The sequence below is a fragment of the Chenopodium album genome, chromosome 22, assembly GCF_948465745.1.
Source record: "Chenopodium album chromosome 22, dcCheAlbu1.1, whole genome shotgun sequence".
NCBI classification, from domain to species: Eukaryota; Viridiplantae; Streptophyta; class Magnoliopsida; order Caryophyllales; family Amaranthaceae; genus Chenopodium; species Chenopodium album.
Window position 1 is genome coordinate 6,966,352 of NC_137855.1, and position 13,524 is coordinate 6,979,875.

General features: G+C 36.0%; 1 protein-coding gene across 1 annotated transcript; it reads left to right on the forward strand.

Moving 5' to 3' along the window:
- Positions 1-7,870: 7,870 nt before the first annotated feature.
- On the forward strand, positions 7,871-13,422 carry LOC145604811 (lipoyl synthase, chloroplastic-like). The gene is made up of 9 exons (XM_081660770.1): positions 7,871-8,023; positions 8,780-8,922; positions 9,245-9,627; positions 10,084-10,247; positions 11,278-11,368; positions 11,475-11,632; positions 12,171-12,342; positions 12,511-12,621; positions 13,043-13,422. Exons 3-9 carry the CDS (start codon positions 9,262-9,264, stop codon positions 13,127-13,129), a joined length of 1,149 nt encoding a protein of 382 aa, XP_081516896.1. The 5' UTR covers positions 7,871-8,023; positions 8,780-8,922; positions 9,245-9,261; the 3' UTR covers positions 13,130-13,422.
- The last annotated feature ends 102 nt before the right edge of the window (positions 13,423-13,524 follow it).

The following is a 13,524-nucleotide window of genomic DNA, read 5'->3' on the forward strand; positions in this document are numbered from 1 at the left end:
TTGAACTTCTTTTTTTTCTTTTTCATCACACTTTTATTTTTCTCAAATATATACACTTTTAAACTCATCAAAACAAAAATATGATCAAGCACAAAATACTTCTCACCCAAATTGTGCAAATAATGTGCACACTACAAACTCCCTCACCTCACTCACTAATAGCTCCCCCAAGCCAAGCTTGGGACTAGCAACCAATGGGGCAAACATGGCTTGTAATGTGGCTAAAAACAATAAAAAGTCAAGGCAACAACAGGGGTAGCAAGAAGGGAACAAATGTATCTAATAAATCTGAAGGCTACCTAAAAGAACAAATGCCTTCGTCCTCCACATGTGCATAATAGTGAGTTATGAAACACTACTCATCGTTGCAAATCAATACTCAAATTCATTGACATACCAGGAACTAACACACATTCCTAACCAAATCAACTAGTCAAGCACTATATTCACAAGTAGTTAGACAAAATTGACGCATGTTTAGGAATCCAAGCAATTAAACTTCAAATCATGATCAACAAATCCACAATGCTCACAATCAAATACCAAGAATCAAAACAATTTTTCTCAAGTATGGGGCACAGGGAAGCATGATTTACAGTTCATTGGTTCGTATTTTTATTATTTTTTTGATTTTTCAATTTTTTTGTATTTTTCATATAAGGAAAGCAATAAACTAATCTAAAAAGCAATAAATCTAAACTAACAAAACACACCAAAAATAAACAAAAATAAAGAAAAGGAAAGAGAAAAGTATATACCAAATCCAAAAATCCTCCCCCAAGCCAAGATCGGACAATGTCCTCATTGGGATGGGTGCTGATATCAAAGCCTGCTTAATCCTGTCAAAAGCCTCAAGACACTCGTCAGTAAAAACAAAAGGGGCATCCTTAAGCAAAAGCTGAGTTAGTGGTTTAGCAATTTTAGAAAAATCCTTGATAAAACGGCGATAAAACCCCGCATGACCCAAGAAACTCCTAACTCCCTTAACATTAACTGGGGGAGGTAATTGCTCAATCACTGAAATTTTAGCTTTGTCCACCTGTATGCCCTTATCAGATACAATATGACCCAAGACTACTCCCTCTGTCACCATAAAGTGACATTTTTCCCAATTTAGAACCAAATTGCATTCTTCACATCTTTTCAGGATTTTAGCTAGGTTAATTAAACATGCATCAAATGAGGAACCATAAACACTAAAATCATCCATAAAGACTTCCATGATAGACTCTATGAAATCAGAAAAAATGCTCATCATGCAACGTTGAAAAGTAGCAGGCGCATTACACAAACCAAAAGGCATTCTACGATATGCAAAAGTGCCATAAGGGCATGTAAATGTAGTCTTTTCCTGGTCGTCAGGGTGGATCGGGATTTGGAAAAATCCCGAATACCCATCCAAATAGCAAAAGAACTTATGGTTTGCTAACCTCTCAAGCATTTGATCAATAAAGGGGAGAGGGAAGTGGTCCTTTTTAGTGGCGACATTTACTCTACGATAGTCAATGCACATACGCCACCCTGTAACAGTTCTAGTGGGAATTAATTCATTTTTATCATTTTTAACGACAGTCATCCCACCCTTCTTAGGAACCACCTGTACAGGACTTACCCATTTAGAGTCAGAAATAGGATAGATGATACCTGCATCAAGTAACTTCATAACCTCTTTCTTGACTACCTCTTGCATATTAGGATTCAACCTCCTCTGGGGTTGAACGCAGGGCTTGTAATTGTCCTCTAAGTGTATCCTGTGCATACAAAAATCAGGGCTTATACCCTTGAGATCATCAATACTGTACCCTATTGCCCTTTTGTGGGTTCGGAGAACCTCTAAAAGTTGAGAAATTTGTGGGTCATCCAGTGCAGTACTAATGATCACAGGGTACAATTCCTGCTCATCAAGGAAAACATATTTTAAATGGGAAGGGAGAGGTTTTAGTTCAGGTTTCTTCACCTCTGCAGGTTTTGATTCCTGAACCAAATTTACTACCTTCACACAATCATTAAGATCAGATTCCTCGGTGGCAAGAGCTCTTTCTATATCGTCCACCTCCTTGCTCCATACGCTCATGTCACCTGCAGACAAATTTCCACAAAGAATTTCCTCCAAGGGGTCCCTTGCAAGAACCTGTGGTAAGCTTTCCTCACAAATATCATCCATTATATCAAGCACATCAATCAAATAACAATTTTCTTCAAGCATTGGACCTTTTAAAACTTTCCCTAAATTAAACGTGATATTATCGTCGCCTACAGAAAGGGTTAGTTTACCATTTTTGACGTCAATAATGGCTCCTGCAGTATGGAGAAAAGGTCTACCTAGTATAATGGGAATTTGCGTGTCCTCAGCCATGTCTAGAACAACAAAATCAACGGGGATAAAAAATTTACCAACTCTAACAGGTACATCCTCTAAAATACCTAAGGGGTATTTAACAGAACGGTCTGCCATTTGCAATGTTATATTAGTAACTTTTAAATCACCCATATTTAATTTAGCACAAACAGACGATGGCATTACACTAACAGAAGCACCTAGATCACATAATGCTTTATCAATGAAGACATTACCAATATGACAGGGGATAGAAAAACTACCGGGATCCTTTAATTTAGGAGGGGATTTATTCTGTAAAAGTGCACTACATTCCTCAGTGAATGCTACGGTTTCTACCTCATTAAAGGCCCTCTTCCTAGTCAGAATGTCTTTCATAAATTTAGCATATGCAGGAACCTGAGTAATAAGTTCTGTGAAAGGAACTGTTACCTGCAAATTTTTAACAACCTCCAAAAACTTACCAAACTGTTTATCCAACTTAGTCTTCAAGTGACGGTTGGGAAAAGGTAGCTTGATAACTGGTGGTGCTTCCCTACTCTTCTCCTGGGGTGCATCCTTCCCTGGGGTTGTACCCTGCAATGAATCATCAAAAATATTAGCATCAGGAATTTTACCCTGCAGCCCTGCAGGGGAAATTGGTACAAAGGAATCAGGATTAGCAATGTCAGATAATTCAGGTTCATCCTCTTTGGGCATTTGGGGCCCATCATAGTGTGAACCACTCCTTAGGGTGATTGCATTTGCATGATCCGTTGGTTGCATTCCCTGCGCTGGTAAAGCTCCCTGCTGACGAGATTGAAGGGTAGAAGACAATTGGGCAATTTGGGTGTCCATGACTTTATTATGGGCTATAATAGAGTCAATCTGTTGGTCTCTACTCTCCATATGCTTTTGCATATTAGTCAGCATTGCCCTAATTTCTGATAAAGCAGGGTCAGAAGATGTAGTAGGGGGTTGTGATGGGGGTTTCTGATTGGCATGAGGATGGTAATATTTCTGCTGTGGAGGGGGGGCTTGTTGTGGTTGTTGTGGAGGTGGAGGATTTTGAACATTGGTGCTACGGTAAGATAGGTAGGGATGGTTCCGGTAGCCAGGATTGTAGGAATTGGAGTATGGGTTATTTTGCTTGTAAGTTTGAAAAGCATTAACTTGCTCCATTGAACTCCTGCAATCTTGTTCAAAATGACCTACACTTCCACAATTTTCACAGAAAGCATCCTTAGCATTATTAGAAACAGCAGAAACATTAGCAACAGAATTAGGATTGTTAGTAGTAAGATTATCTAGTTTCTGACAAATAGAAGTAAGCTGGGCTTGCAATAAAGTGACTGAATCAACATGATGCTTGCCCTTGTTAGCAAAGCCTCTAGCATTCCCATATTGGGAATTATGGATTGCCATATCTTCGATAACCTGACCTGCATCATCAACATTTAAATTCATAAATCTACCGCTAGCTGCGGAATCTAAAATTGTCCTAGATGCATTTCCTAAACCATTGTAAAAAGCTTGAATCAACTGCCACTTCGCCAAATTGTGGTGGGGACACTCCCTCTGCAGATCCTTGAATCTTTCCCAAGCTTCATATAATGCTTCATCTGCCTCTTGGGCAAAATTCTGGATGGCGCTTCTCAATAAAGCTGTTTTCTCTGCAGGGTAATATTTATTATAAAAATTCAACGCAAGAGTCTCCCAGTTAGTAATACCAAGTGCAGCTCTATTCAAACCATTAAACCATAATTTAGCTTTTCCACATAAAGAAAAGGGAAAAAGAATCTCCCTGATTTGATCCTGCGTTACCCCATTCTGCCTAATAGTATTGCAGTATTGACAGAAATCTGCAATGTGAAGATTAGGATCTTCACCCTTTGCTCCACTGAATTGCTTCCTTTCTATCATCGTAATGAATTGGGGCTTGATCTCGAACTGGACTCCCTCGAGATCGGGCGTAGGAGAAAGATGCGGAAAATCTGTCAGCGATGGTTGCGAATAATCGCTAAGCTTACGAGGTGGTGGAGGTGGTGGTGTACCCATCTCTAGTTCTGAATCAGAAGAATGCTCCGAATCACTAGAGGAAGGTAATGGATTTCCAGGAATATCACTACTCCCGGAATCTGCTAAGATCTGCCTGTAAAGATTCTTTTGTCTATGAAACGAGCGTTCGATCTCAGGATCGAATGGAATGTAACCTGATCTGGAACACCTGGGCATAAACAAAGAACTAAAAAAAAAAAAAAAACAGATATTAGTACTACCTCAAAGAACTAATGTCCCTTGAGGCAAAAGAGAAAATAATCTAAACTATAAAAACAATTAGAAATAAAAATAAAACCGTTTCCCCGGCAACGGCGCCAAATTTTGACAGGCTAAAGTCGTATCACCTAATCAAAAGTATTACCTAAATCCTCTAACTAAAGTAGATAGGGAAGTAGGGTCGAATCCACAGGAAAACTGGTCTTTCTACTCCTAATTAATTAATATAGTCTAAATTATCAAGGTAACCAAATTATTGTTATAATATGAAACTATACTACGAAGATTAAGTTTAAGGAGAAAATCAGATATAAGAAGGCCTAGGGTCACAGGTTCACCAATAATTAATATTCCGGGATAAAACATAACAATCAATCAATCAACATTGCACAAATAACATGATTAACAGGCTCTCGCAATTTATTAACCAGCATGGATCTAACAGGCTCTCGCAATTTACTAGATCTAAGTTCCTATTGAAAATAGCCTTTAATATCGAATTAACATCTGCTCGATTCATCAATTCAATATTGCTAAACATTCACAATCAAATTACATCTGCTCGATTCATAATCCAATTGCAAAGAATTAGAACAATTCAATAAGAAATTATCATGCAAAGTCAATAATCAATAATAATAAATTACCCCTTCATATTAATTATGGATCCCCATAAACCCTAGAATTAAACTACTCGGACATAATCAAAACTAAACAAAGCATAATAATTAAGCAAGACATAACAGAAATCGGAAAGAGTAAAATACTGAGATTAATTAAAGGAGAAATCGTACCAAGACGGCGGAATTACAAGAGTGTGAGGAACAAGGAAAGAAAATAAAATCTAGAGAGAGAAAGTTAAGTAGAGAGAAGGGAGAGAAAAAAGACTAAACTAGAGTAATAATCATCATAAGAGATCCTAATCTTGCCTAATAGAATTACATTAATACTAAGCAAGAGTTAACGCTAAAACAAAACAAAACGGAAAGCTAATCGTCTCTGAGGAACGACACGCGCCCGGTCGGGCAAGGGCTCGCCCGACCGGGCCCGCCTTTTTCTCCCCAAAAGCTTTCTCGCGCCCGGCCGGGCGCGTGCACCGGGCGCATGTTGATTTGGCCCGCCCGACCGGGCGCGCCTCCGGGCGGAGAGAGTGGACTTGGGCGATGCTCATGGGCTTCGAAATCTCCAACTCTTGGGCCTCCGAACTTGGCCCAAGTCCTCAAATCTTCATAACCGAGCCCTTAATCACCGATTTGATCCCTCCAATCGGCCTTGGGCTATCGAAAGCGGTCGCGGTCTTCCAATACTTGTAGATGCTCCTCGAAAAACCCGGGAAATTGCTCCAAGTACGCAAATTCCTACAAAACTCAAGCAAAACTACCAAAGCACTGGAAAACACAAATTAGTAATAAAAGTGGCTCGTAGGAGCCAAAAACACTACTAATTACGACCAAGGGACGGGGATAAATATATATATAAAATGAACACATCAATAGGTACTATGGAGTACATATTACTAGTTCTATAATCTATATATATCATGTATTGTCCCTTTTTTTTTTCCACCTTTGTAAACTATCTTATGGATAAGTCTAGGTTTATGGTACGTACGAAAAATGGTAGCAATCAAAAGTGAAGCATGATGTATATTATTAGGGAGCTTTCAGTTGCTATTTCTGTAAATTTTGTAAAAATGTTACTTGTAGTTATGTACGTTGAAATGAGACTGATAATGATGAGCTGATGAAGAGCTTAGTTTGCTAAGATTCACTAGGGCACATACAATTGTTCCCATTGAGGTACCAACAAGTGCGAGACTATGCAAGCAGGAAGGATAGGAGGAGAAAATTGTGAATTTTTTTTTTTTTTTACCATTTATAATGGTCAATTGGTCATAAGTCAAATTGGATGTTTTATTTGAGAAGATAATCATAACAGTTTTATGTTTAAATAAAAGTTATGATTAAAACGAGAAGGTGATCAACAATTGGGATTATTCTTGTTATTTTTCCACTAAAATATAAGTATGACTTTATCTGTGTGACTAGTGTTGGCAAAATACTTATTGATTCCAATATCAAAAGATGATGAAAAGGAAAACACCGAATTAAAAATATCAACAACACAATCCTATCACGGAACAGATTACAAACTGCCTTAGAAGGCGAAATACGCCACTACTAGTACATGTTTTCTGATGCAAGCCCGATCCCAAGTCTAACGCCACTTCCTTCGTAATTCATGCATTCGAACTCAAAGGATGGAATTGCTACAAGGTTGTGTTTATGTGATTAGGGTTTCAAATATAACAAAAACGTAGATTTCAATTTTGGGAACTAATAAGAAAGGTATATATATATATATATATATATATATATATATATATATATATATATATATATATATATATATATATATATATATATATATATATATGAGTAAACAAGAAAAGAAAATAAAAAGAATATCTTGTCTTACACTCCACATGCACATGAGCAGTCGAAAAGCTGTTACACACAAGCATGCACCCCAGCTACCGCTCACTTACCTGCAAGCTGTAGCAAAGCCTTTTTTTTTGTGTTTCGTTGCCTAGAGAACAATAACTCTCTAAATAGCTCAATAATAACTTCCTCCAATTTGCATTACTATTATCATAACTCCAACAACTAGAAATTCAGAATAGAGAGTAAAGCTCTATGAACAAGTGGGTGTGAGTCATTTTGTTTATTTGGTTTAGGGGCTGTTCTCATCAGATTAATTCAGTTCAGTTCAGTTTATGTCTAATGATATTGCTAATGATATAAAGTCAAATTTCATACTTTTAAGCTTATATTACAACAATGACAATAATAATAATAATAATAATAATAATAATATATTTGATAAAATTCATGGTTCAAATGGTTATATTTTTTGATACACATTTTTACTGTTAATTTTTTTTTTTATTTTGAGAATTTTTTAAAAAGGGTTTTGTGTTCTTTTGTCATTTTAATATATTTTTTTAAAAATTATATAGTATATGTTTTTCAATTGTTTTGGGGTTCCATATTTTTAATATATTTTTTCATAAATATTTTAATTATACAGTATATTTTCTTAAATATTTTAATATGTATATTTGTATATACACAGATATATAATAATAAATAATCAATAAATTAAGTTCAGTTCAACTATAATAAATTCAGTTCAGTTCACTCCAGTCAGAACACGAGCAATTCTAAATTTCTCATCACAAGAAACAAATTGCAAAATCATTAATAAATGCATTTATTTTCAACTATTTATCGGCAAATCCGCCCGAAAACCACTTTTGCCTATAATTTTAAATCTAAGCTTGGTTCAACATAACAACATTTCTCAAATTGAATCAGGCAGTGGTACTCACAACAGAAGATCAGTCTTTTGCATGAATTAGGGTTTAAGGTATGCTTCGAATTAGGGTTCATGTAATTATCCAATTCTTTATTCAATTCAAACCATAATATTCGAATTGAACTTTGTTTTCTGTTACTTGATTAATATCAAATCAAAATGGATGATTAAAATTAGGTTTCCTCGAATTAATCAAAATTAGTAATGTATTGCGTTTGCTTGTTTGTTTGTTCTGAAATCAGGTTTCATGATGTTCGAATTAATTGAGTGGTCATTGTTACATATTTTGACGCATTGTGTTTGTTTGTTCAGAAATTTGCAGTTTTTGGGTTTGACATTTTGTAGAATTGAATGCGCTTGAGCAGTTGTGTTTGTTGGACATGCTTGGTCTTAAGTAGGTATCAGTTGTTGTGCCTAATCTTTCTATCTTATCATTATTCCATGAAGAATAAATTATCCGGCCTAATTCTCAACACTATCGAAAATTTTATATCTTCAAGTGTTGATAACATTGGTGAAATTAGCTTCTCTTTGTGGCTTCGATCTCGATCTGCCTCAATTGAGCAGTTGAACTCGATGTATTAAAACCGATGTTTTGCCAAGTATCCACAAATAAACCCTCAAATTAGCATCTGTTTTGGTTAGAATTGATAGGGAAAAAGTATTCTGTCTTACCTGTTCAAGACTTGGATGTAAAAGCACTATTCGAGTAATCACACTTATTCATTCTACTGAATGTCATGCAAATATGCAATGTTCTAGTATGATGAGGCAAGTCAGTGTTCTAATTAATTTTGTGTCATGCAGTTGTAATAAAATCGAACTGCAGTTTAGCTGAAGCTGTTAGCCTACTTTCTCAGCATAATTTTCTTAGCGCGCCTGTTGTCGATGTTGAAGCATTAGTTTGGATTGTAGAGTTTGCTGGAATTACTGTTTGGATACTGCATCAGGTCAGCTAACTTCTTAGCTCAATCTCTGATACTTAAGCTATTTTTAGAAAAAGGTCTGTGTGTCAATGCTGGATTAGTTATTGTCTTATTGAGCATTTGCAATTTCTCTACATTATAAACCTGATTCTTTAACATTTTCTATTTGAATTTTTTACGCTATGTGATTTTTCGAGCCTAATTTTATAACTGAATCGAATTATGTATTGCATATCTCATTCATGTTGGGATGGAACTAGAAAGTAGGTGCTTTCTCCCTAAAATTATGTGATTTTTTGAGCTTAATTTGATAATTGAATCATATTTGGTTGCTAATGTGTTGCAGAACTCATTAATGTTGTGATGGAACTAGAAATTAGACATTTTCTACTTAAGCCAAGGGCGGTCTCCCCTCCTAGCCTGGCTCAGGGATGGGCTTGTTACAAACCATCTAAAATAAGGTGCAAAGTCACCTCGAAGCTGAGTACTTCATCTGGAATGGCGATAGGTGCGGACTTGCCAGAATATGAGGAGACGGCAAAGTTGAAATTGGGTCCTTATCCAGGAGGAATGGGACCCCACACTGGAAGAGACCCAAATGTATTGAAACCAAATTGGTTGAGGCAGAAAGCTCCTCAGGGGAAGAAATTTGAGGAGGTGAAAGAGTCTCTTTCTCGCTTAAATCTCCACACTGTTTGTGAGGAAGCCCAGTGCCCCAACATTGGAGAGGTAGCTCTTTTGTTCTTTTTCGATGATTATTTGTGACTGTATTGATAATTTTGGTGAAGGAGAGTTTGGCTCAGGTACAAGCGTTTGCTATTTTGTGAAAATTCTTCATTTTGGGCCTTTTGGCTGAAAATAAAGGGTTGAAGTGTCCTGCTCCTGCCCATATCTGAAGGATCCGATATGGGTGCTTAAGTTAAAACAAAGAGTCCAAGTAATGTAGGATATTGTTGCATCATGCCAAATTGTTTGTTGTTGCAATTAATTATTTATATATTCGTGGCATACTGAGAACTAAACTAAAAACTAATCCTACTAAATTTACTTTCTAAAATTGGGAAATAAAGTTGCTTAGGGAAAGATTAGTGTAGGTTAGAAGTATAGTCTTTAAATTTCTTCAAGTGTTTGTCAGCACATGAAGTATTAGGATAATTTACCATCTATCTGAAATTTACATTACAGTGTTGGAATGGAGGTGGGGATGGAATTGCAACTGCCACGATCATGGTTCTTGGTGATACCTGCACTCGTGGTTGCAGATTTTGTGCTGTCAAGACGAGCAGAAACCCTGCGCCACCTGATCCAATGGAACCAGAGAATACTGCTTCCGCTGTTGTAAGTTGGGGGTATGTATAATACACTTTTTTTGTGTGGTAAATTTCTTATTATTTTATTCAATTCCTGGCCCCTTACTTTCTTTTTGCATTACATCATGCCTTTTGGTATATTTAAGTGCTAAATATATTAAAATATTACGATTTGAAGTTTAACATTTCACCAAAAAAAAGTGTTCCTTGGGTGCTTGTCTGAATAGCCCTTAACAATATAGGCTTACAAAAGGTAAAATTTAAAGCCTAGTAATGCATACCTGAAGGAACCCTCACTATCTGTAGAGTTGGTCCATTTTCTAGTTGGAAATCCAAACCTAAGAGTAGAATTACCAATAAAGTTCAAGGAATTCCAGCAAACTTTAATTAGTTATCATTAACAATTATAGCAATGAAAGAATATAAGATTAAGGTTAGATGTCTTAGGATTTGGAAATTTGTTGATATGTTTAAACTCTAAAGTATATTAGGATTTTGAATAACATGTAGAGTATCAAGTTATCAACATCTTATTAAATTAGGGCTTTCTGATTGACATGCACTTGTAGAAGGTCCATCAATGTAGAAAAGTATGTGATTTTTGTATGCTTTTTTATCAAACTTACTCTTTTGCCATCTCTCATTGAAGATCTCTCTAGAAGTGCCTTAACTGCTTTGCTTTGTTTTTTTACTAATTATTATTCATAAACACCACATCTTTAGCTTGGAGCTCTTAGCATATTGGCACTGTAATATCATTCCATGAAAATCTCTCATAAGCAGTGCAGCTTGATGCTTGATTTTTTTAAAACATATGTTTCTCATATCTATCAAATTTGGGTTTATAAATAAAGAGGAAGATGTATGATATGTTGTAGGACAATTGCCCCTCTGTAAATATATATCAGCTGGTTTGGGGTAAGGATGCCAACGGCTGAACCAATTTAGAACCTTTTCAAGCTCATTTTAAGAACATTGGTTTCAGTTTCCTTATTACGGAGTATATTCATATCTGAGCGCTAAATGTCTTGATCTATATACTGATATCATTTGGGCATTTACATTGTAGTGTTGATTACATCGTTCTAACTAGTGTTGATCGGGATGATTTGCTTGATGGTGGAAGCGGCCATTTTGCTCAAACCGTCAAAGCCATGAAGGTAGGTGGAACTTTTAGTAGCTTATTATTGTGGACCTTTCTTCAGTTCTCTTAAATTATAATCTTGTCAAGTACCAAGAGAGATGAGGAAACATTTGATTTTGCAGACACTCAAGCCTGAAATCATGGTTGAATGTTTAACTTCTGATTTTAGGGGAGACTTGAAGGCTGTAGATACTTTGGTGCACTCAGGATTAGATGTTTTTGCTCACAACATTGAAACTGTCAAGCGACTTCAGAGAATAGTTAGAGATCCTCGAGCAGGGTCAGTTTTTAAAAGCTTTGTTAGCAATTTAGTATCAACATACTGGTATTACCTGTCTTTTAAATGCATATCTTGCATAGTATGTATGGGTAGTATTGTGGGCCTTTAAATCATTCCGCCCTAAACTTATTGGATGTGGCTATTGGAAAATGAACCTGACTAGCAACAGACCTGCTCTCCTTTCAGGTTATGTGATAAGACCAAACATGGATTTCTTTTAAGCTTCAAACCAAGAGATTCGGAATCTTGTAGAAATGGCTTAGAAAAACCTAGCTTAAACCAATATGTTTGGACTCTTATGAGCTCCTCATAATTTTACTGTTTCCTAATAGCAGAATTATTTGTGTTGTAAGTAGTATTGTGTGATTCTTCAATTTTTAATGGTCTAACTGATTTTGTAAGAAAACTTTTAGTTATGGTCATACCTTAAACCAACATGTTTGTCCAAGGCACATATATCTGTCATATACCTTGTTATAGTGATTTTAGTTGATGTCATTTAATATACCTTGTTATAGTCATTTTAGTTGATTTGCAGGTATGAACAGAGCATGTCTGTACTCAAACATGCAAAATTTAGCAAAGATGGGATGATCACAAAAACTTCTATCATGCTAGGGCTTGGGGAAACAGATGATGAATTAAAGGAAGCCATGGCTGATCTTCGAGCCATTGATGTTGACATTCTGACACTTGGACAATATTTACAGGTGAGAAAATTATGCCTAATTTAATGGCTTTGTGTTGTGCTTTGATTTTTTGTACTCACCAAGTTCAACTTTAACTTTATATTTATCCCTAATTTACCTTCATGAAATTTTATCTGCTATCCCAGTTCTTTGAGGGCTTAAGCTATTCACCTTTTTTTCCCCTTGCAGCCAACACCATTGCACCTCACAGTTAAAGAGTATGTTACTCCCGAGAAGTTTGCTTTTTGGAAGGAGTATGGAGAAGCTTTAGGTTTTCGCTATGTTGCTAGTGGCCCACTTGTAAGCATATTACCCTGTTTTATTTGAATATTAAGATGAGTACTTTTGAGTTCTATCTCATTTGTTGCTGAAAGTTCAAATTAGGCATAAATTGTGTGGACTGCTAAAATCAGTACTGTCATGTGCCTCCACAACCTCATGGAGTTTCTGAACATCCTTTGAAACTTAAATTAATTATGTTTTCATCATGATATTTATAATAAATAAAATATAAGAGATGTATTAGAGACAACACTTTGATTACTTCCTTGGTCATTCTGTCATTGTAGACTTGTTGAACCATAAACATGCTCCATTCATTTTTCTAATTGTAATTTTATTTATTATCTGACCTAATCTTATTATTATGCTGATAATGAATGTTATGGGGGCAGCACCTGGAGTGTACGAATTTTGATTTTCTTTCATTCCTCCCTTGTAGGTACGCTCATCATATCGAGCAGGAGAGCTCTTTGTGCAGACTATGGTGAAAGAAAGAGCTAAAGACACGTTGAGCAAAAAGTTATAGCTCATAAGTTTAAGTTAGGAATCACACATAAGGCTAAAACATGCTTATAGCAGGTGTGAACCACTATGCAATGAATTTATTGAATTCATTTGATTTATTAATATATCTAGCGAGTCCTAGTTGATCTATTATCGGAAATGTCAATCTAGTGGACTTTTCAAAATTAAAGTGAACAGGTACATTTTGCCGGTTCATCTACTCTGCTCCACAGGTGCTTACTCATTTGAGTCATTCTTACGACTTATTACATCTGTAAGGTAACTAGTTTCAAGCCGTTGATGGTTATGAATTTATGATACATTGAATTGTCCCACGCAGCTCATATTACCCCATCGATGACAATTTCGATCTTGATTTCATGGTAAAGCTCAAACCTTCCATGTAAGACGCCTTTT

What these genes read in the sequence shown, in the direction of transcription:
- LOC145604811 (XM_081660770.1), top strand. Translation starts at nt 9,262, where the DNA reads ATGGAACTAGAAATTAGACATTTTCTACTTAAGCCAAGGGCGGTCTCC. An exon ending in TCCGCTGTTGTAAGTTGGGG is followed by an intron (nt 10,248 to 11,277) that starts GTATGTATAATA and finishes TTTACATTGTAG; the next exon opens with TGTTGATTACATCGTTCTAA. An exon ending in GTTAGAGATCCTCGAGCAGG is followed by an intron (nt 11,633 to 12,170) that starts GTCAGTTTTTAA and finishes GTTGATTTGCAG; the next exon opens with GTATGAACAGAGCATGTCTG.